This window comes from Dipodomys ordii, unplaced genomic scaffold (genome assembly GCF_000151885.1).
Source record: "Dipodomys ordii isolate 6190 unplaced genomic scaffold, Dord_2.0 Scaffold147, whole genome shotgun sequence".
NCBI classification, from domain to species: Eukaryota; Metazoa; Chordata; class Mammalia; order Rodentia; family Heteromyidae; genus Dipodomys; species Dipodomys ordii.
This window is the reverse complement of record NW_012267363.1, coordinates 1,234,779-1,256,821: the sequence shown is the minus strand read 5'-3', so window position 1 is coordinate 1,256,821 and position 22,043 is coordinate 1,234,779. Positions and strand designations below refer to the sequence as shown.

General features: G+C 52.1%; 1 protein-coding gene across 1 annotated transcript; it reads right to left on the bottom strand.

The window, feature by feature from the left end:
• Positions 1 to 2,764: 2,764 nt before the first annotated feature.
• Slc4a1 (solute carrier family 4 (anion exchanger), member 1 (Diego blood group)) lies at positions 2,765 to 21,160 on the bottom strand. The gene is made up of 20 exons (XM_013032050.1): positions 21,081 to 21,160; positions 16,955 to 17,037; positions 16,675 to 16,798; positions 15,662 to 15,735; positions 15,004 to 15,184; positions 14,784 to 14,919; positions 13,991 to 14,114; positions 13,815 to 13,899; positions 13,495 to 13,676; positions 12,781 to 12,991; positions 12,117 to 12,329; positions 11,811 to 11,959; positions 11,518 to 11,712; positions 10,256 to 10,426; positions 9,732 to 9,821; positions 9,073 to 9,239; positions 7,924 to 8,177; positions 6,538 to 6,707; positions 6,267 to 6,440; positions 2,765 to 4,322 (listed from the first exon to the last, which is right to left on the bottom strand). Exons 2-20 carry the CDS (start codon positions 16,967 to 16,969, stop codon positions 4,242 to 4,244), a joined length of 2,796 nt encoding a protein of 931 aa, XP_012887504.1. The 5' UTR covers positions 16,970 to 17,037; positions 21,081 to 21,160; the 3' UTR covers positions 2,765 to 4,241.
• Positions 21,161 to 22,043: the final 883 nt, after the last annotated feature.

Here is a 22,043-nt window from a genome sequence, read left to right as displayed (position 1 = left end):
CCTGAACTCTGGGCCTGGGCGCTGTCCCTCAGTTCTTCAGCTCAAGGCTAGCGCTCTACCACTTGAGCCACAGCGCCACTTCCGGCTTTTTTCTTTTTTCTTATGTGGTGCTGAGGAATCAAACCCAGGGCCTCATGCATGCAAGGCAAGCGCTCTACCTCTGAGCCACCTTCCCAGCCCCGAGGATGAGTATTTTGGAGTTAAACTATTCTTAGTACTTGTGAGTATATATTAAAATTTTCCTAATAAAATTGAAAAACTTGTGGTAAATGTTTCAAATTCAACCCCCCAAATACATAATAAATAAGTTGGAGTGATACAATAGACAGGGAAGCAAACTGGAGCTGGGAATGGGAGAAAAAAGAAAAGGCAGAAGGAAGAAAAAAGGAGATGGGGTCAGGCAGGGGAGAAGGGAAGGGGGAAGGAGAGAAAGGGAGAGGGTTTAGAGGGGGAAAGGAAAGAGGGAGGGTAGAAGAAGGGGCAGAGGAAGAGGGAGGGAGGGGGAAAAGAGAAAGAAAATAAGAGTCTGCTCCACCTTGGAATATGGATTGGTGGCAGAGCAAGCCTGAGATCCTCACTGTTCATCCCCAGTACTAGGACCTGTACTAGGACCTTTAGGTAGGTCATGTCATTGTGTCCTTGGTGACATTGTGAGGTAAGGCTCTTTAACTCCTTTGCAGATACGTTTAGCTGAGCTCAGAGATTAGGCTATCTGCCCTGGTCCTGCTATACAAAGCTGGCTTCACAGGCCTAGAGTATGATTGGACCAAACTTACCCAATTGCTTCTTCATAATTATGCTTTTGAAGGCCTGTCGAGTGGGCTATTTCATTGGTGTGGAGTAATTTACTGTAATTTACTAACTGCTATCCATTTCTGTGTCCTACAGCTCTTTGCTTTCCTACCTAGAACATTTTCCATTCTGGGGAATGATTCCTTTACTGGGGTAGAGTTATTTTGTGCTCATACACAAGGCTGGACCTCATTACCACAGCTAATTGACTGTGGTGAAGGGAATGTTCTTGTGAGGGCCGAGCAGGCAGCACAATGAAAACCTGCAGATTTCTTCTAGCAGTGCTGGGGATTGGGTGCTGGGGACAGGGCCTGAAGTGAGGTTCAGGCTTCTGCTAGGCCTAGTAGCATCCCAGGGCAATTGGGTGGCCTTCAGGCTTTTCCAGTGCCTTCCTGGATACAACTGTTTGGGATTCCACGTAGAAGAAGGATAGGCTGGAAGAGGGATTAGCTGAGATCTAGCACACACACCTCCATCTATCTGTACCCTGATTTCCTGCCTTAACCCCCCAGCCCTTGCCATTTATTTTCATAAAGGATTAGTACAAGGACACACATCTTCAGAACCTTCCCTGCGGGAGATGGGGGAAACCTCTCTCAATGCCTTAGGTACTGTCTTAGAATTGAGATAAAATTTGAGGAGGAGGAAGGGTGCCAATGGCTCATGCCTGTAATCCAAGATGTGATGATTGTGGTTCTAAGCCAGCCCAGGGAAGGAAAACCTATGCAACTCTTATCTCCAATTAATCACGGAAAAAGCTGGAAGGGGAGCTGTGACTCAAGTGTTAGAGTGCTAGCCTTGAGCAAAAGGAGCTCAGGGACAGTGCCCAGGCCCAAAGTTCAAGCTCTAGGATTGGCAAAAAGTAAATAAAAAATAAAATTGAGGAGAGGGATGTAATCCTTGAGAGGGGCTTGTTCCCCAAATCAAAGCAGCCTTTGTTCTCCTAAATCTAGCTCCGTTGAGCTGTTTCTTCCTCAGGAGATAAGAAGGATGTGCAGGAATAGGCCTGGGGCCACAGGGCTGGCCTCTGGTAGGGAGGATCTGGGAACACCTTGAGCCAGAGCCTCTGCAAGTCTCTCTCAAGGCCTGGCTTCTCTCTCTGCGCTGGACAGTGTACAGAAAGCCCTAGAAAGCCCTGGGGACAGGGCCAACCCTGTGAGGGGAGCTGCTGCGTGGGAGGTGGGCACTGGGATAGCTCTTCTTGGGACCAAGATAACACGCAAGCAGTGGCTTTTTGCCCTGGCCAGCCTGGGAGGGGTCAGCTTAGGATAGGCAAGGAGTAAATATAGATCCAGGGAAGGAAGCCAGGCAGCCCAGCCCAGCACTGACCTCTGGCTCAAGGCTGGAGGGGGGGGAGGGTTTGTGCCCCAACACTTTCCTGTCCAGGGTGGGTGACACTGGACCCAGCAAACCTGCAGAACTGCTGGAAGGAGTTGGGACTGGGGACAGAGCCTTCAAAGAGACCAGAATGAGAGCCAATTGAAAGCCAGTCAATAGATACTATTGTGACACTGGGGGATGTAGTTCAATGGTAGAGCACAAATCTCGCATACATGAGGCCCTGGGTTCGATCCCAGTACCACAAGAAAAACTAAAATGAGATAAAGAGGTGTTTTCCTGTATGGTCATCAGAAAGCTGCACTCTTCCCTGGGCTTTCATTTTCTTTAGTGATTGCTATAGAAGGTTCTCCACAGCTTGATAAGAGCTGACTGGTTTACAGGTGCAGAAGTAAGTACAAAGGCAAGGTACCATTCTAAGGGCTTTGTTGATACAGGAGAGGAAAGGTGTCCAGATGAAGTTCATGCCCCTGTACTTTCCCATCCACTGGGGGAGTGGGGAAAAGGCTTGGACTTCTCATGTTTGGGCTTAAAGCCAGATCCAGCCTAGCCATGCTCACCATGTCCATGTGGTCCAACCAAGACCTGCATACCCACCCCCATCCACACTCTGAGAAGGGGAATTCAAGCAAGGTACCATTTTAACACAAAAGAGTTTATTTATTGTTAAAACCTATTCCCAAGCATTGAGGGGGTAGGATGCTAGCAGAGAGGATGACATCCCTCCCTCCCTTCACTTTTCCTTGGCAATGTTCAAGGAGCAGGGGGAGGAAGGGGGAGGGACATGACAACCAAACAATCATCCCCGCTAAGGGTGGGCTCTGCACTGCAAGGCAAATGCTTTACTGATTCTATCTTAGTTAATTCTTACAACACTCCTACAAGGTAGGTACCATTATCATCCCATTTTACAGATGAGGAAACTGAAGTGTAGAATAGTGAAGCATGGTAGGGGGTGGTGGTGCCAGCTTTCAGGGACCCTCTGAAAGCCTTTGTCACCTGCATCCCCAAATCCCATTCCTCACCACTTTCTGTTCTTTCAACTCTTCTTAGGCTTTTGTTTTGTTAAAAAAAAATAGGTTTTGCACATGTTCTTGAGCAGCCACTGTCTCCTACTCCAATGGGTCCAGTCTGGTTCCCCCAGGATTTGGTTTAGATTGGGGTTGGAGACAGTGTGTCTCGAAGCAGGAGCAGTTGAGTACATAAAGCCAAAGTACAATAAAAAGCTCTTAGAAAATACACAATGAATAAATTACAAACTTCCCACCCATCTCTCCCATACCTTCCCGCCCGCCCCCCACCCTCCATTCCCAGCTGATCCAGTGTCAATTCCCTCTATGTATACAAAGGTTCCTTGGGCCCTCAGAAGATAACTGTGGAGTGAATGAATGAGTGGTGAATGAATGAGTGAATGAACGAGTACTTGGTAGGAGGAAGCAAGCACATAGGAGGCCTGAGCCCTCACCTGCACCTGGTCCTCACCAGAACGACCTCCCTGGCTGCAGAGGGTTTCAAGGTGGGCTTGGTACAGAGACATGAGGGAGGGGTCAGCAGGGACATTCTGAGCAGGGAAGGCAGAGGGTGGATAGAGGACAGGGCTGTCCTAATCAGAAGTCCAGGTCGAATACCAGCGATATGGCCTGGTAGCTGTGTGACCGTGGGTGGGCTGGAAGGTGAACAGTGAGTTCTGCAAAATTCTTTCAGACAAAGCACTTTTCACATTTAGCTTTGGTCCTCAGGGACCCCTCTGTATGCCAAATGTTGCTATCACCATTTTATAGAAAAGTCAGGAGAGGTCAAGGACTTGCCCAAGGTCACATAGCCAGCCAGAAGTTGAACGCCCTTCCACCCTCTACTTTCACCACTGTCCGTGTCTCTGTGCCCATGGGACATGAGACCCCTGCATGGCAGTGTGGCAGCATGAGAATCTGTAGGCTTAATTCCCTGATGTGGCACCCTGGCCATCTTCAGCCAGAAGAGCCAGGGTACCCTTGACCCCCCATCCTTCCCTACCCACAGCCGTGGGGTCTGGGAGTCCATGAGATGCTCATGAACTACCTTGCCTGGGAGGGTGAGGATGGAGAATGGTTGGGGGCAGCCTGTGCCACCCCTCACACAGGCATGGGCACTTCGTCATATTCATCCCGACCATCCTCTTCATCAAAGGTTGGATTAGTGTCATCTCCGTCCAGCTGGAGGGGCAGGAGGGAGACAAGGTGAGACATTGGTTCGCTTCGAACCTTGGACAAGCCTAATATGGCTCCTCAGACTATAGAGGTGGTCTCAAAAAGGAGGGGGGACAAGGAGACCCTGGGGATCTGGCATCCTAGCCAGCAAGGGACCTTTTTACTACAGTAGCCCCACATTGATTCTGTCTCAAATGATCTGGAAGCCAAGTGCTGGTGGCACAAGCCTATAATCCTAGCTACTCAGGGGGCTGAGATCTGAGGATCATGGTTTGAAGCTAGCCCAGGCAGGAAAGTCCATGAGATGCTTATCTTCAATTACCCAGCAAAAAGTTGAAAGTGGAGCTGTGGCTCAAGTGATAGAGCACCAGCCTTGAATGGAAAAAGCCAAGCAAACACATAGAGCCCTGAGCTTGAGCCCCCGTACAGATACATATACACAAAGTAGTCAAATGATCCTCAAGCCGGGCCCTGGTGGCTCACACCTGTAATTCTACCTATTCAGGAGGATGAGATCTGAGGATCAAGGTTCAAAGCTAGCCTGGGCAGGAAAGTTCATGAGACTCTTTTTTTTTTTTTTGTCAGTTGAGGGGCCTGAACTCGGCCTAGGCACTGTCCCTCAGCTCTTCAGCTTAAGGATAGTGCTTTACCACTTAAGCCACAGCACCACTTCCGGCTTTTTCTGCTTATGTGGTGCTAAGAAATCGAACCCAAGGCCTCATGTATGCAAGGCAAGCACTCTACCACTGAGCCACCTTTAGCCACTAGAAAACTGGAAGTAGCCGGGTGCTGGTGGCTCACGCCTGTAATCCTAGCTACTCAGGAGGCTGAGATCTGAGGATCTCGGTTCAAAGCCAGCCCGGGCAGGAGAGACCATGAGACTCCCATCTCCAATAAACCACCAGAAAACTGGAAGTGGCGCTGTAGCTCAAGTGGTAGAGCACTCGCCTTGAGCTGAAGAGCTGAAGGACAGCGCCCAGGCCCAGAGTTCAAGCCCCACGGCCGACCAAAAAAAAAAAAAATAGAAAACTGGAAGTGGCACTGTGGCTCAAGTGGTAGAGCGCTAGCCTTGAGCTGAAGACTTAGGGACAACACCCAGACCCAGAGTTCAAGCCCCATGATTAACCAAAAAACAAAAAAACCCCAAAAAACCCCAGGAGCAGCCACTGGGTATTGGAATAGCTTCCGTGGAACAAAGCCTGTGTGCCTTTTTTTTTTTTTTGCTAGTCTCAGGGCTTGAATTCTGGGCTTGAGCCTTGTCCCTGAGCTTTTGTGTTCACTTTATCACTTGAGCCACAGTACTTCTGGCTTTTTTCTGAGTAGTTTATTAGAGATAAATGTCTCACGGACTTTCCTTCCCTGGGTTGGCTTTGACCTCAGATCTCAGCCTCCTGAGTAGCTAGGATTCCAAGTGTGAGCCACCAGCTTCCAGCCCTGTGCGCCTCTTAATGTTGTTATAAACACTGTCATTATTCTTCTCTGTTACTGGTGGGGCTGCTTGCCTCTGATAATATGCTAGGACATAGCAGGTCAAGAGTGGACAGGTCTTTTACCCAGACCCTTTGTTCATGTGTGCGTGCTTGCTTGTGCACGTGTGTGTGTGTGTGTGTGTGTGTCTGTGTGTGTGTGTGTGTGTGTGTGTGTGTGCATGCTAGCTTGGCTTTTTCACTCAAGACTGGTGCTCTATCATTTGAGTTACATCTTCACTTCTGGCATTTTTTTTTTTTTTTGCTGGTTAATTGGAAATAAGAGTCATAAGAGCCTCCCAGTTTTGCCTGACTGCCTGACTTTAAACCCAATCCTCAGCCCACCCACACATTCTCTCAGGCCCTCTGCTGTCCCTTCCCTGCTCCAGCTTGTAGGAGGCCCCGTCTCCTCCCTCCACCCCTCCTCCTTCCTCTCTCTTTCTCCCTCTCCCTTCCTCCCACTCAGGCCCAGGCTGCCACTTACACACTGGAGCTCCAGCTTGCTAAAGATGAAGGGCAGCAGGAAGCGCCGCAGGGGCACAGTGAGGATGAGGATGAAGGGCAGCGCCAGGGAGAGTGCTGAGGATTTCACCCCCCACAGCATGGCCAGACAGATGATCTGGATACCCGTGAACAGGTGCATGCGCCAGGTCCTCACCTGTGGGTGGTCGGGGGCCTGGGGTCAGTGCCTGCCCTGCTTCTGAACCCTCATCCTCACCCCATCCCTGGGTTATGCCACCAGCAGGGCTCTGTACCCGCTTGACGAAGGGCACATCCGGGTGGTACTTGGCTGGTTTCAACAGCAGCAAGATGCGGTCAAAGAGCTGGATGCCACTGAGAGATGTGACCCCCATGTAGAGGAAGATGCCAAACAACACCGCCAGGGGGATGCGGGACAGGATGGGCTCCATGAGGATGGATAGGCCTGTGGGGAGGACCACACATTCAGCCCCAGCTCACCTGGAGAACTAGCACCTCCAGGACTGGGGATATTTGGGGATGGGAATAAAACTACCCATACCGAGTGGCTTTTTAAATTTACTGTGAGTATGGTTTCCCTCCCCCTCTCCCCCCCTTGGATTGAACCAAGGGCCTCAGGCTTGGCCTCTACCATTTGAGCCACACCCAAGTCCCTTTGTTTTTGTTTCTGAGACAGTCTCCCTACTAATTTGACTCAGGCTGTCTTTGAATTTACAATCTTCCTGCTTCTACCTTCGGAGTACCTGGGATTATAGGCTTAGGCCATGGAGCACAGCTGTGAGTCATCCTAATGGGCAACATCCCCTTCATTTTACACTTGAGGAATGAGGCTCGCAGAGGTAAACAGCCTGCTAAGGCCACAAATTGGCAAAAGAGTCAATGCTTGCCCGCCTAGAGACTATTTCCTTAATCTACAGAGGTCAGAGAAAGCCAGCCAGTCCAAAATGCCTCCAATGCTCTCTACCTATCCAAATTCTAATCCTTCTCCCAGTCTTACCAGTTTTACTTCCTTTAAGGAACTTCCCTGGGACAGGGGGTAATAGAGAGGAGTGAGAAAAGAGAGGAGAGCAAGCAGGCACACACACACACACACACACACACACACACACACACACACGGTAATAGAGAGGAGTGAGAAAAGAGAGGAGAGCGAGCAGGCACGCGCGCACACACACACACACACACAGAGAAAGAGCTTGCAAGTGAGTACCCAGCTGGACAATATTGCTCTATAACTGGGATGGAGCAATAACTCTGGCTTCTACCCTCCCTCTCCCCCAGACTGCACCTAAAGCATCACCTCTTCCTCTTGTTAGCCTTAGAGCAGAAAGACAACCCAGAGGCATCTAAACAGCCCCTATAACTGCAGACAGGAAAGCAGAGGCAGAGACCAGGTAGGGTGCCAAGCTAGCAGTAGGGCAGGGTAGGACCCTGAATCATTGCATGGTTGCATAGGCTCAGATACAGGGTCTGGCTAGAGAATGCTCAGGACGCTGGTTCCTCCTCCCTGCTCAGACGTCTATCCCAGGACTAGGGTACTTCCTCCAAGGGATTAACTGATATTGGGGAAAGGTGGACATTGGTGTGTGCATAAATATGACAGGAAAGGACCCTGGATTCCATGGTCAAGGCCTATGAGGGGACAGGGCTAGCTCTCTTACCCACAAGCACCGAGACCAGGAGCCCGCTGATTCGCTGCTCCTTCACCTCCTGGATCTGAGCTGAAGCCCCTGGGGCACTGGCCTTGCCCATGACGGTGAGGGCATTGGCGTGGGTGACAGAACGCACGGTGGTGGCGCTGAGCCAGGGCATCCCAAAGAGGGCAGCTACCCCGCCCATGCCCACCACCAGCAGCAGATCCAAGTGAAAGCCAGAACCCTTGATCAGCTTCCTCTCAGGTTTGCTGATGATCAGCCTGGGAAGAGAAGGAAGTTCAGTAAGCCCCCACTTCCTTGGCCCTTCCTTCCTTCCCCACACTGAGAACCCTCTGCAGTTCAGGGATTTTTTTTTCTTTTTCTGCTGGTCCTGGGATTTGAACTCAGGGCCTGGGTGTTGTCCCTGAGCCTTCCTGCTCAAGGCTAGCACTCTACCACTTGTTCCACAGCTCCCCTTTTGGCTTTTTAGTGGTCAATTGGAGATAAGAACCTCATAGATTTTCCTGCCTGGGTTGGCTTCAAACTGTGATCCTCAGATCTCAGCCTCCTGAATAGTTAGGATTACAGGCATGAGCCACTGGCACCCAGCCTACACCTCAGTTTTGCCTACTGAGACCATTGCCTGTTGAGTTTCTGGCTCATTTGGTCCCTCCTGAGAGTGTGGACTCTGGAAAGAAATGTCTAGAATACCTACAGGCAGGTTTGCCAAAACAACAGAAACTTAGCTTCAAAATTTTCCAACATAAACCCCTTCTAAGATCCAGTCCCTATTTTCATAGTTCTTATTTGTATATTGGCTCAAAAAAGGATTCTTCAGGGCTGGGAAGGTGGCTCAGTGGTAGAGTGCTTGCCTTGCATGCATGAGGCCCTGGGTTCGATTCTTCAGCACCATATAAGCAGAAAAAGCTGGAAGTGGCACTGTGGCTCAAGTGGTAGTGTTAGCCTTGAGCTGAAGAGCTGAGGGACAGTGCCCAGGCCCAGAGTTCAGGCCCCACGACTGACAAAAAAAAAAAGGACCCTTCAAATTATATTTCTTTAATGCCACAAAATCTGAACTTGTTCCTGATGGTCCATCACTCCTGCTAGTAGTGTGGTTGCTTGCTTGCCTCTTTCCCTGTCCCCCGTCCCTGACCCAGTCCCCACCAGTGCTCTTACGTGGTGATCTGAGACTCCAGGAATATAAGGATGAAGACCAGCAGGGCAGGTAGGGCTGAAGCAAACATCATCCAGGTTGGGAACACATGGTACAGGCCCAGTGGGTGGATAATCCAGCCCCGGGCTGAGGAGTTAGACACCTTAAGACCATCAGGCACTGAGAGTTTCTGTAGAAGGAGGCCGCTGGTGAGAACAGCAAGGCAGGGGGAGCCAGAGACATGGCTCAGGGACTTAGAAGGATGCTTTAGAGCTTACTTATATTATGTACTTTCTGTGTACTCAGTCAGTATGCTAAGCCCTTTGCTTATGTCTTCTCATTCCCAACTTTATACATGAGGAAACAGTATCAGAGAAGTTATATACCTTGCCCCACATCATACAGCCTTTTGGTGGCAGAGCTGAGGTTCATACCCAGATCTACCTGGCTCAAAGCAGACCCCCTGCTTCCTTGGGCTAAGGAGTAAAAGGAGAAACCTGTTCCAGCCTCTTGATTTGACCAGAGGGAGAAGAGCATGGGCCTCTTAGGAAAGGCAGAGATGGGGTAGACGTAGTTACAGCTAGAGTTCAGGTTGAGGAATGTTATTATGAGGAGAAGACATGCTACAGGAAGAAAATGAGAAGGGGAGGCTCTTAGGGAGAGGACTAGAAAGAGAGGTCACCTGGGTGTAGGTGTTCTTGGTGAAGGAATCTACCAGAACCATGATCAGGATGGCGATGGGGACCCCAAAGTCCCCGATGACTCGACGCAACTGGGGACAGATGAAGAGAGCAACAATCAGTACCTAGTTCTTGCTTCTCACCTGTCTTCTCTCCTGCTCCACATTCACGCAGGGGGTTGGGCTCTTCCCAAGGGATGTGTCAGCAGGCAATGGTCTCTTCTGGCCTCAACTATATTTGCCTCTCTTCTTCCTCTGGCTCAAACCCATTTGGTCCCATACTCCTCCCCTTCTTAAGAATTGTTCCCAGTTCTCTGGTGGGTTTCAACTTGGACATACTGAACAACATATGGAGGAGATTGGCCTGCCTATTGAGAGGACCCTGGGCAAGGAGGGAGACAGGAGACTTGGCATCAGGAATGGGGACCTGGGGCAAGAAAAGTAGCTAAGGTCTCTGAAGAAGCTGCAGTGGGGTTGGGACTGGGATAGTACAGCATAAGCAAGGATAGATGGGCAGGAATGCTCACCTTGCCAGGGAAGTAGGAGCTGTTCTTGAACTTGCGCAGCATCATGGCAAGTAAGAAGGTGCCAGCCATGAGCACAAGGGAGAAGAGGGCTGTGTTAGGCAAGGAGCCCTGAGGGCTGGGCTTTATCGCAACTGGGGTATAACTCTCCTGAAGAGGGTGTTTCTTGAAGATCTGCAGCAGAAAATAAAGGCATCTTGTTCCTTGGGCTTGGGCTGAAAGTGTCAGATAAAGTTATCTAGCACTACCATCCATCCATCCATTCCTAAATGCTTTCTCCATTCATCCATGCATCTATCCATCCATCATCCATCTATGCATATACCCATTCATTCATCTGTCCATCATTAAAGGGGGTTCATCATCCATCCATCCATTATCTCCTTCAACTGACATGGTAACAGAGGTGCTTTTACAGTTTGGTTTTAGGGATGAAGACCTCATGAATGGGGTGGGCCAATGACACAATGAGCATATGTGAGTGTACCCATGTGCACCCAGGGCTTGGGGGAACATGAGAAAGCTGGAAGACAGGAATACCTGATAAGGTTTCTAAGTTGGGTGTTGGTGGCTCATACCCGTAATCCTAACTACTCAGGAAGCTGAGATCTGAGGATCATGGTTCAAAGCCAGCCCCAGCCTGGGCAGGAAAGTCTGTGAGACTCTTATCTCCAATAAACCACCAGGAAACGGGAAGTGGCGCTGTGGTTCAAGAGGTAGAGCGCTGGCCTTGAGCTGAAGAGCTCAGGGACATCACCTGGGCCCAGAGTTCAAGCCCCATTATGGACAAAAAAAAATCTGGAAACAGAGGGGCCCACCAATCAACAGAATTAAGGGGATATACAGAATCTACCCCTCTTCTGCAAATGCAGAGGCTGGCATAGCTCCTGGAGACAGTAAGCAAGCTAAACAGCCAGGAGCTCTGGTGGGTTCTTGAAGTCAGTGCAGGGGAGGGACGGGGCCTCTGAGCCTCAAAGCACCCACAGTCCTGGCTGCAACTGCAGTTTCTCACATCATCTTGTACATGTACCAGGCTGCCAGTTATAGACATGGACACATGCACACAGGGCCTTATGTGTTATCCTTCTGTACAGTCATGGCACACACATGGTAACAAAACCTAGATGCACAGTTTTGTGTGCCAATGAATGAGCATACCGGTACACAGCCACATCAGTGCTGTCCAGACACAGACAATAATGCACACAGTTGTGTGGTCTTGTACACCATTGCACATGTGCATTGGCGACCTCTGGGGTTCTTACCTGGATCAGCTTGGAGAAGGTCTCATAGATGAAGATGAGGGAGATGAGGAAGGAAAAGATCTCCTGAGTGTAGCGGGAGATGAAGCGGACCAGGAAGCTCCCCTCAAAGGCCACCACTAGCACTACCAGCAAGATGAGCCAGAAGCCGATCCATGCACGGCCCACGATGTATTCCAGGTTGCGGCGCTCACAGAACTGTGCGCAATCAGAGGGCGTCCAGTCAGACATAAAGGACAGGTGGGCCAGGGTTGCTATAGGATTAGGGTTGGAGTAGGGCTGGGAGACAGTGCTACCGAGAAAAAGGCCTCCTCGAACACCAGCAGGGGTCCTGAGAAGCCAACCACGAGCAAGGGCTGAGCCCCTAGTAAGGAGAAGAGAATGCCCTGCACCGCAGTGGAGATGAGCAGTTCTGATACTCCCATCTGGTTCTGGGTCTTTTCTCCTGTGGGAAGAGGTCACAGTTGGGGTCAAGATCAAGAGGTTATTTCCCAGGACCAAAAAGAACAAGTCCTGGGCAGGCTGATGGAAAGGGTCCTAAAGGTAAGAGGTGAGAATTGGAGCTGGGACGGGGGGGGGGGGGGGGAGTCATTGGCACTGACCCAGGAGGCCGCCGAAGGTGATGGCAGGTGACAAGGCAGCAAAGTAGATGAATATGACAGCAGCCAGGACCTGGGGGCTGAGCGCATCGGTGATGTCACTTAGGTAGTAGGGGTAGCGGCGCCGGATGTCTCGCACCAGACCTCCAAAGAATTGGCCTGTTCGCTTCAGAGGGTCATCAGGGCCACCAGGAACCCCCGGGCCCCCATTCAAGTCTGTGGTAGAGGTAGAGGGTAGAAACTGTCAAAGGGGGTTAATGGGAATGGGGTAGCCAAGGGGGTTGCGAAGCTAGGATTCAGGGAGAGGATTTAGGAGGTGAGTTTTTTTGTTTGTTTGTTTTTGTGTCTGTGACGGGGCTTGAACCCTGGGCCTGGGCACTGTCCCTCAACTCTTCAGCTCAAGGTGAGCACTCTACCACTTGAGCCACAGCGCCACTTCTGGTTTTCTGGGGGTTTATTGGAGATAAGAGTCTTGTAGACTTTCCTGCCTGGGCTGGCTTTGAATCGCAGTTCTCAGATCTCAGCCTCCTGAGTAGCTAGGATTACAGGCGTGAGCCACTGACAACTAGCAGATTTAGGAGGTTTTTGATGGGGAAAAGGGAACCATGCTTAGATTGCTGAGGCGCTTCGGGGGACCCAGGAAGCCTTGACCTGGTAGGGCAGGTACCTAGACCCTTGTAGAAGCTGGGGTCCAGCTTGGCAGGGCTGGGCAGGTAGCGTCTTCGAAGCAGCTCTTTCTGCACGGGCACTAGGCTGAGGAGGGCTTGCTCAAAGGACGTGTCGGTGGGAGGCAGTACCAGGCTGCAGTCCAGAAAGCCCTCCAGGGAATGCACCAGCTCCCCCCGACTCTGGGCCAGGTAGGCATTTGTGCGGAATACCTGAGGGCAGGAGAGAGGGACGGGATACAGGCATGTATGGCCACAGTGTCCAGAGATCAGAATCCTACCACTGAGCTATCATTGGAAGGACTGGGTCACATTGCTCCCATTGCCCCCGTCTACCCTCTCTGCCCTCCAAGGAAGGATCTTGGGGAGTCAGCCAAGCCCAGGGTGGAGAGAAGAGAAGGCTAAAGCAAACCTAGTGAGTTATTCACCCCAGACTAGCAAACAGGGCCAACCTAAATCAGACAAACCAGTGGGAACTGGATTAGAATGGGCTAGGGTTGGAATAGGCCAGACTAGACCAGCCAGATCAGCACAAACCAGCCTAAACCAGTCCAGGCCATACTGAGCTGGGCCAGCCACAGCTGAACTAGAGCTGTGTGAGTGAGAATAGGTCCAACTAATGAACTAAAGTAAGCCAGGCCAGGTGAGCTGGAGAACAAACAACCTTGGCTCCCCTTCGGCTCCATGCCTCCCCAGGCCTCACTGGCTCCTCTCACCCTTTCTGTCATGAGGGTAGCAGCAGCCCGGCCCAGCTGGTTGTAGTCAAGGTTGGGGGCCTCCGGTCCCAGCAACACAAAGAGGAAGCGTACAGGCTGGGGAAACTCCAGGTCCTCTAGCTTTCCGGCCTCCTGGAGCCGAACAAAGCCCAGCACTGGGCGCTCCAGGAAGGCAGCACGACCTGTGTATGGAGGGTAGGGTGGAATGAGAAGGTCAAGCCAGGCTCAAGGGGCTTCAGGGCCCAGGCACAGGGGAAGTCAGGCAGGGCCAGGATACAAGGCAGAGGCAGGAGTGTGGAGGTAGACACACTAGCTCTTACCCACAAGCACCAGGGTGGTCTCTGAATTTGGAGGAATCTTTTCCAGAATTCTAGATGGTGAGTGCCCTTCAGAGCCCCCATCTCCCTGTGGGAAGGAGCGTGGTTTGAGGAGTCCTTGGGCCTCCTCCAGACCCAGGAGACCAGAGCATCCAGCCCCTTCCTCTCCTTGGCCTCACCTTCTCACAGTAAAGTTTTGTCTCCAGCGAGGGCTGTTGGGGGAGCAATGGTTGAGAAGGGTCCCCAGAACGCATCAGGACGGCTGGCTTTACCCCCTCCAGAGCCTTCAGGTCTTGGGCATGGCTGTGGGGCACACAGGGGTTATGAGCTAAGTAAGCTACTCAGGCTGGGCTGTGGTACAGACTAGCAGTGAGGGACTTAACGTAGAACTTCCTAGTGACTAAACCCTTCTTTCTCTCCCTCCTTCCCTCCCTTCCACCCCCTCTCCTTTCTTTGTTTTCAAATAATTTATTTATTATTTATGGTGCCAGTACTAGTGCTTGAAAACTCAGTGCCTTGACACAATCTTTTAGGCTTTTTGTTGTTTTGTTGCTGTTGTTGTTTGATGAAGGCTGGTATACTACCACGCGAGCCATAGTTCATTTCCAGCTTTCAGCTGGTTAATTGGAGATTAAACCACAATTCTCAAATCTCAGCTTCTTGGGTAGCTAGGATTACAGGCATGAGCTACCAGCATCTAGTCAAAGGCCTTCGCTTAAAGGACACCATGGATGTAAGCAGGTGGTGTCTGTCTGAAATAGCTAGGTGGGATTAGAAGAATGGGGTGGGGGGAAATGGCCTGAAGGGTCTGCCCTCCTCAACATGGAGATGTGTCATCTCTTGTGAAGTGTCAGAGGTTGGAGCTGTGGTGGAGGAAAAGTGGAACCTTTGCTTGCTGGGTCTAAGGAGAAACTAGGAGACATGTGATGGTAGAGGACTCAGGAGGAGCCCTGTGAGATGTGGAGCCCATACCTGCGTTTGAGCAGCAGGGTCCGGAGCAGCTGCTCACGGTCCTGAGGCCGGATCTGTTCATCATAGATGAAGCTGTCCAGCAGCTGGTTGGCCACGCCAGCCAGGGAGGTCTCCTGAAGGTCCAGGAGGACGGTGCCTAGAGGGGACCAGCAGTGAAGGGGTGAGCAAGGTGGCTGCACTGAGGCTACCCCAACCTGTCTTCCGATCCAATGGATCTCACCTTTGGCAAAGGCCTTCTGCAGCTCCAGGAGACTCCAGAAGGTGAGATAGGGCAGGTGTGGGCGACCCCAAGCCCCATCCTCCCCAAGGTTCTCCTCCAGCCCCATCCAGTGCGCCACCTCCACCCACTGCAGCTCCTGATTCTTCTGGTCCATCACCAGTTCCTGCATCTCTACGTAAGCCTGAGGACAACAGTAGGACATGGGGCGACTGAGACCCCAGGGACAGCTCTGGAAAAATGCTTGTAAAGGCTCAGGGCCCTGGAGAGATTGCAGCAGACACTAACCTCAGCTTATCAGACATGTGCCAGGCTCCCGTGTGAGGCTCCATTCCCCATTTCTCACCAGGCCCTTACCCCAATTCAGTAGGGGTATGGAGAACTTCCAGACCATAACGAGCCTACAGACTCAGCCCTCAGCATTCAGTCTGTCCACCCAGGGAGCTTCCTTGAAGGGGCTCTGGTCTCTTCCCTAGTGAGTAAGTCCTCTTCTTTCCCACCTCTTTCCCCAAGACCCCTTCTCCATTTCTACCTCTTTGTGGGGTCTCCTCCAACCTCACTCTGACTCTGCTCCTCCCCTGCTATTTCTGCTGGTAGAATACTGAGTCCCAAAAGTAGCCTGGGAAAGGGAATGGCTAGGGGTAGAGGGATGGATCCTCACCTCAAGGGAACTTGGGTGCGATGTGGCAGAGGTGGCCGGGATGTAGTCTGTAGCTGTTGGCTCAGTGGGAAGAGCTGAAAATCCAAAGTCGGTTAGTGTTGCCCCAGACATCGCCTCTCCCCCTCAGACTCCCCCACAGAAAAGTCTCAGAGACCCAGGCCCATTGCCCTATGGCTGTGACCCTGGTACCAGACTCCACCCTGCCACACACAGAGGATTGTGGCTCTCTACACCAGCTCTGATCCTCATCTGCCTCCATCATTCCCCATCCAAGTCTTGTTGAGGTCCCCTGGGATGGATGGGAAGAGAGAGCCCCCAGTCATAGTGATCAGTAGCATCCTAGGGTCCCTTCCCACCTCGGGAGCCAGACTTTGTTTCCTCTTCCCACCTGCCTGGACAAGCCACTAAGCCAGGTAACCTCTCACCAGACACCAGAGTGGGGGTGAAACCCTTATATCTCTCTACCCCCCCATACCACACCCTCATTTCCCAAAGGAGCCTCTTAACTCTAAAATCTATTGCTAGCACTTGAGTCTTGTTGACAGTAAGCAGGTCCCCGCCCAGGGCTCCCCACCTAAGACCTTGAACAAGCCGAGGAAGGTGGCATGGGTTCTTGAGGTCTTTCTGCTCAGGGGGAGGGGGCTATAGAATGGGACTTTCCATCCCATTTCTCATGTCCCTCAGCCCCCAAGACACGATCATGTTCCCAGTCCACCTGGCCTAGAAGCTGGCATTGGATGGGCTTGGGTGGCAGGTGGGTACCTGCCCTTGTCCCAGACGGGCCTGGCTGCCCTCTCACACGTGATAAGGGCACTGGCCCTGCCTTACCCCTCCCCCCCCAGCTCCTCCTGTGATCATTTCAAACAAATGCTGTTTACTCTTCAGTCAGCCAAGATTGTTGGAGAGTTAGCCATGGGACTGGGATTCTGGCAAAGGGGAGGGTGATCACCATTGTCTCTTCAAGGCTCAGCAGCTCTCTGGGCAGAGAGCAGAGGGTGGGAGATAGAGCTCACCCTCAGGCTCCACCTGTTGCACAGAGATGCCTGGATCCTCATACTCCTCTTGTTCTAGAATCTTCTCCAGTGCTTCTTCACTGTCCTCCTGCTCTGGGATCTCCACCACTTCTTCATAGTCCTCCTACGGGAAGTGACTATCAAGCCTGGGCTGCAGGGGTCCTTGTACGCCCAGGAAAGTGATCATCCAAAGAGAGAGAGAGAGGGAGAGAGAGAGAGGGAGAGAGAGAGCTCCCAGAGCCCCCAGTGAGGAGCCCTGCAGAGGCCAGGAAGAACATACCTGCACATCCCCCATGGCGCTGTCCTGAGTGTCCACTTGTCCACGTCAATCTGAGCCCCCAGCATAACCCGCTCCTCGGGTCCCTGAAGGGGACAGACATAGGCTGAGTAAGATCTAGGGGTCTCCCAGTCTTTCCTGAAGGGGCAATGTTTCAGTGGCAGGAGAACATAGAGATGGAAACAGCGGGGTGAGAGGAAGACAGTGGGGGTAAGGGTCAGGTGTAGATATTCAGGCAGGGGTGCAGGGGCTGGGAGATGGATAGCAAAAGGCAGAGGAAACATGGCAGGCATCCACCTAAATGTGTTTAGGAGAGGAGATGAATGGCACTGCAGCCAGCTCCATGCTCCATCCACCGCCTCTCACCTGACTTCTTCCCCTGTCCATCCCCAGGAATCGGGCAGGGCATGACCTGTCCCCTCTGCGTGGTTCTGACTCCCCGAGGGCCGCCATAACACACACTCTTCTCCCAGAAATGGCTGCATCCCACTGGGCATATGAACCTGTTTCTCTCCCATTCCATTTTGAACCCTATCTTCCTTCCTTCCTTCCTTCCTTCCTTCCTTCCTTCCTTCCTTCCTTCCTTCCTTCCTTACTTCCTTCCTTCCTTCCTGTTGGCTTGCTTATGGTTCCTACAATTTGCCAAGCCATTTCTTGCCCCAGGGTCTTTGCATATCCGGCTTTCCACACCCTGGATGCTCCTTCTGCCTTTCTTTTACTTTGTATGTGAAATCAGGACTTGAACTCAGTACCTGATGCTTTGTTCATTGGCTGATGCTCTACCAACTGAGCCACACCTCTAACCCCAGCTCTCTTCTCATCTCAGCTTAAATGTCACCTCCTCACAGGCCCTCCCTGATTACCTAATGTTCACTAACTCAGTTTCTGATTTCTTGATTGATTTGTAAAAATATGTTGCCTGACAAATCCTTTGGAAGAGAAGCCATAGGAGTGCAAAAAGACCCTGCATGACATTGTCCTGGTGGGGTTTCCACACCTAACCAAGTGTTTACCACAAAATAAATGTTCATCAAGTATTTCTCTTTTTTTTTTTTTTTTGGTCGGCCGTGGGGCTTGAACTCTGGGCCTGGGCGCTGTCCCTCAGCTCTTCAGCTCAAGGCGAGCGCTCTACCACTTGAGCTACAGCACCACTTCCAGTTTTCTGGTGGTTTATTGGAGATAGGAGTCTCACAGTCTCTCCTGCCCGGGCTGGCTTTGAACCTCGATCCTCAGATCTCAGCCTCCTGAGTAGCTAGGATTACAGGTGTGAGCTACCGGTGCCCAGCATGAAGTATTTCTTGGATGAATCTGTTCTCCCTATTGGCTCCCCATTGCAGGTTTGGGGTCTGGGGAATTATAATGGCCAGGAACCATCCTGGAAGGCCATTGTGCCCTGGGCCTCTGTTTTCTCAGTGGGTCCCTAGTAGAGAGAAGATATGGCCACCCTGGAACGTGAGGACCTGAGGGTCAGGTCATCAAATGCAGCCTCTCTGTTGAGTGTAGGAGTCAGAGATACAAAAAGCATGTCCCAGAAGGACACCGGTGGCTCATACCTGTAATCCTAGCTACTCAGGAGGCTGAGATCTGAGGACTGCAGTTCAAAGCCAGCCCAGGCAGGGAAGTCTATGAGACTCATCTCCAATTAACCACCAAGAAACTGGAAGTGATGCTGTGGCTCCAGTGGTAGACCCTTGCCTTGAGCTGAAGAACTCAGGGACAGCACACAGGCCCAGAGTTCCAGCCCCATAACTAACCCTCCCCCCCCCAAAAAAAGCATGCCACAATGCTCAGGAAGCCCCTAGCCCTAGCTGTGTAGTAAACCAAGAGGCCAGACCGCCTAAGTGGTTCCATAGATGAAGGTAGATGGGAGATGGCATGTTCAGATAGGCAGAGAGCAGCGGGTAGAGGCACAGGACAGAGCAGAATGGGCAGAGGCTGGGAAGCAGAGTCATGCAGGAAGGGCTGGGAACCATGTGAAGTAGAGCAGGGAGAACATTCAGGAATAGGTGGGCTTGGCCCAGTCTCTCCCTCACCCCCACCTCAAATGGCAAATGACAGTCATGGGAGCATGCCCAGCCCTGAGAATGAGGCCAACCCTGTACATCAGTTTTGTCTTTGGGAACTCTTGGTCACACACGTTTTTTCTCCCTTTCCCCCTTTTCTGTCATTTTCATCCGAACCCAAAGGCCCGACCCTGCTCCCATTCTCTGCTCGCATCTTTCTTTTCTCTCTCTCTCTCTCTCTCTCTTTCCTTTTCTGGACTTTCCCATGCAGTCTCCAGGGCCTCAAATCCTTGATGACCCTAAGGGTGTCAAAGCAATGGCAGCACCAGGGAATGCAGAGTTCCAGGCTGCTTTCCTGGCTCTGACTGGCTAAGTGGTGTTGGGCAGCTGCTAGTCTCTCTCCAGGCTTGTCACTCATCTGTCAGATGCAAGGTCCTTCCCGCCCTAGCTCTGAGCACTCAGAGAGAGAGGACCAGCTGGGCCTGGGAGGTGTGCCCAGGCCCAGATTGCTGTAGGCCTTGCTGGGCCTGGTACTGATAAGAGTGCACCTCCTTCCCCCACTCTTCCCCCCCAATGCTTGGAAGCACACCAAATACTTAGAGCCACCAGCCGAGCAGGCCGGATAAGGGAGAGCAGGGCATGCAGAGCCCAGGAGATGGAGCACAGCTGGGCAGAGCCTGGATGGAGGGGCGTCATATGACATCTATCTTCTGAGGGGCCTCAGAGGATAGGAAACTCCCTGGTGGCATCACATCTTTTTTTTGGTGCACTGAGGATTGAACTCAGGACCTCGTACTTGCTAAGCTATACCTCCAGCCTCCATAGCATCATCTTTGTGGGAGAAACCCACCTCCTCTCACAATCCCTAAACCAGTCTGGAAGGTGGACAATGTCCGTAGCTCTGTTTTACAGATGAGAACTTGGAGGTTCAGAGAGGACTGCCTGCCTCAGTGGCCCAGTAGGCAGCTGTCAGAAGGTGAAGCCCTGGCCTAGGATGCTAGACATTTGTCTAGCCACTGTGCTGAGTTGCCCCCTAGAAACTAATTCTTTTTTTTTTTTTTGGATCAGGTCGTGAGGCCTGAACTCTGGGCCTGGGCGCTGTCCCTCAGCAATTCAGCTCAGGCTAGCGCTCTACCATTTAAGCCACAACACCACTTCGGGCTTTTTGCTTTTTGCTTATGTGGTGCTGAGGAATGGAACCCAGGGCCTCATGCATGCAAGGCAAGCGCTCTACCACTGAGCCACCTTCCCAGCCCTAGAAACTAATTCTTAACTGTGCTTTCCTGTTAATAATTATGAACATGAGCTCGGGTTCCAATCCCAGCCCTGCCATTAATGAAGTGTGTGGCATTAGGTTTGTGACACAACCTCTCTGTTTTCTCATTTTTTGCAAAGGAGAAACTAAGATTATTAACAGTTATTCCTACCCCATTGACCTATTGTGTTTAGCACAGTGCTCCAGTGCATAAAGTCTCTGAGCAAATGTCTGCTGTCATTATCCTTGACACTGAGGTCACCACCAGGCTTGCTGACTTCACCCGCCCCATACCCCCAATTTGCTATGGAATTAGCCTGAGTTAGTGCTTTGCAATCCTTAAGCAGTGGGCAGCTTCTTCCCCTCTAAATTTTCGCTGGCCTGGGGACAGTTCCAGAATCCTCCCCCCCCCATATACACCAGGGAGACCTCGGGGAGGGTCCCAGAGGGGAAGCAATGTTGGTTGTTATCTTTTATCCTAAGTGAGAGAGGAGGGGATAGCCTGGGGATCCTCATACCGGGGGGGAAATGGGGTCTGGGTGAATAAGACCTGAATCTGAGGGACCCTAGGGACCAGTAGAGAGACACCAGCTGGGACCCACATCTGGGTCAGATCTTCCCCCATTCACACACTGCCATACACACCTCTCTTGCATGAGCCTCTACCACCCCCTTGACCCCTGCTGCAGGTGCCGATGGGCCTGAGCCCTGAGGGGCACTGAACTCATATCCCATTCCTGTCCCTCCCACCCACCTGTACCCCCTTGGAGGCCAAAGGCCACTTGGACCTAGGTGCATGCAGGCTAGTCACCTGCACAAACCCTCCGGACAGGTGCCAAAGGACCACCCAGCCCCTCCCTGCCCTTCCCACCTGTTTAGGAGCCTGGAGGTCTCTCAGCAAGGTCCTGCAGCTACCAGTGCCCTCTGTCACCAGCTGAGCTCTCAGCCACTCTAACAGCACAGGCTGAGCTCCAGCACCTGCCTGGGGGCAGCTCCAAACCCCTGACTCATGCCCCCGCCTCCTAATCTGCCCGCCCCACAGCCCCAAGCCCCTTCCCAATCCACACCCCATTCCCTCAGGGTGCCCCATAAACAGACTTATCTCTCACCCACATCTGGACAGCTGTGCAGCACCCCACCCTACCTCAGCTTGGCCAGTGCCTGAGGTTTCTCTGTGCCCTCCTGGCCCTGAGGTCTCTCCTGCGTCTTCTTCCTTCGTGGATTCAGGTTTCCTGGCTCAGGGCTCCCACAGAAGCTTGTGGACAGCCTCACCTTGCCTCTGTCCATCCTCCACTCTCTAGGCCTTCTGCTCTGGCCCCAAACACAGGGTACCTGTCCTCTCTCCTCTCTTGCTGTCCTCCCGCAGGTCCCCCTTGCCTCTGCAACCTTCCCACAGGACCTGCTTAGTGCTCAGGAGCTTTAGCGTCCCTCCCCTTACCATTCCCTTCTTGCCTAGGCTATCTCAGTCACCCTGTCCCAAGACCCCCTGCTGGCTCCTGAGAGCTGGCCCCAAGGCCCTAAGATACTGACAGTCAACCTGAAACAATGTCAGATCAACAAAAGCAACCATCCCCACACGGAGCTCACAAAGCCCCAATGTCTGGGCACACTGGCTCCTCTGTGGACAACACAGCCCAGCCCAGGCCCGGGGCCCCAGCCGGCACATTCTCGCCCCCAGCCCCTGCCTGCCCCCACCCATAGACGCTTATGTGGCTCTGCTTCTGGGGGCGGGCCTGGCCAAGGCACCTATCCCTGATGGACAGATGAGTTCAGATGGGCGGGATAAAGAAGTTTAAACCAGAGGAGATGAGGGCTGTGGACCTCACTCCAGGCA

What these genes read in the sequence shown, in the direction of transcription:
- Slc4a1 (XM_013032050.1), bottom strand. An exon ending in CAAAACTTTACTGTGAGAAG is followed by an intron (nt 13,900 to 13,990) that starts GTGAGGCCAAGG and finishes TCCTTCCCACAG; the next exon opens with GGAGATGGGGGCTCTGAAGG. An exon ending in CTACCCTCATGACAGAAAGG is followed by an intron (nt 12,992 to 13,494) that starts GTGAGAGGAGCC and finishes TCCTGCCCTCAG; the next exon opens with GTATTCCGCACAAATGCCTA.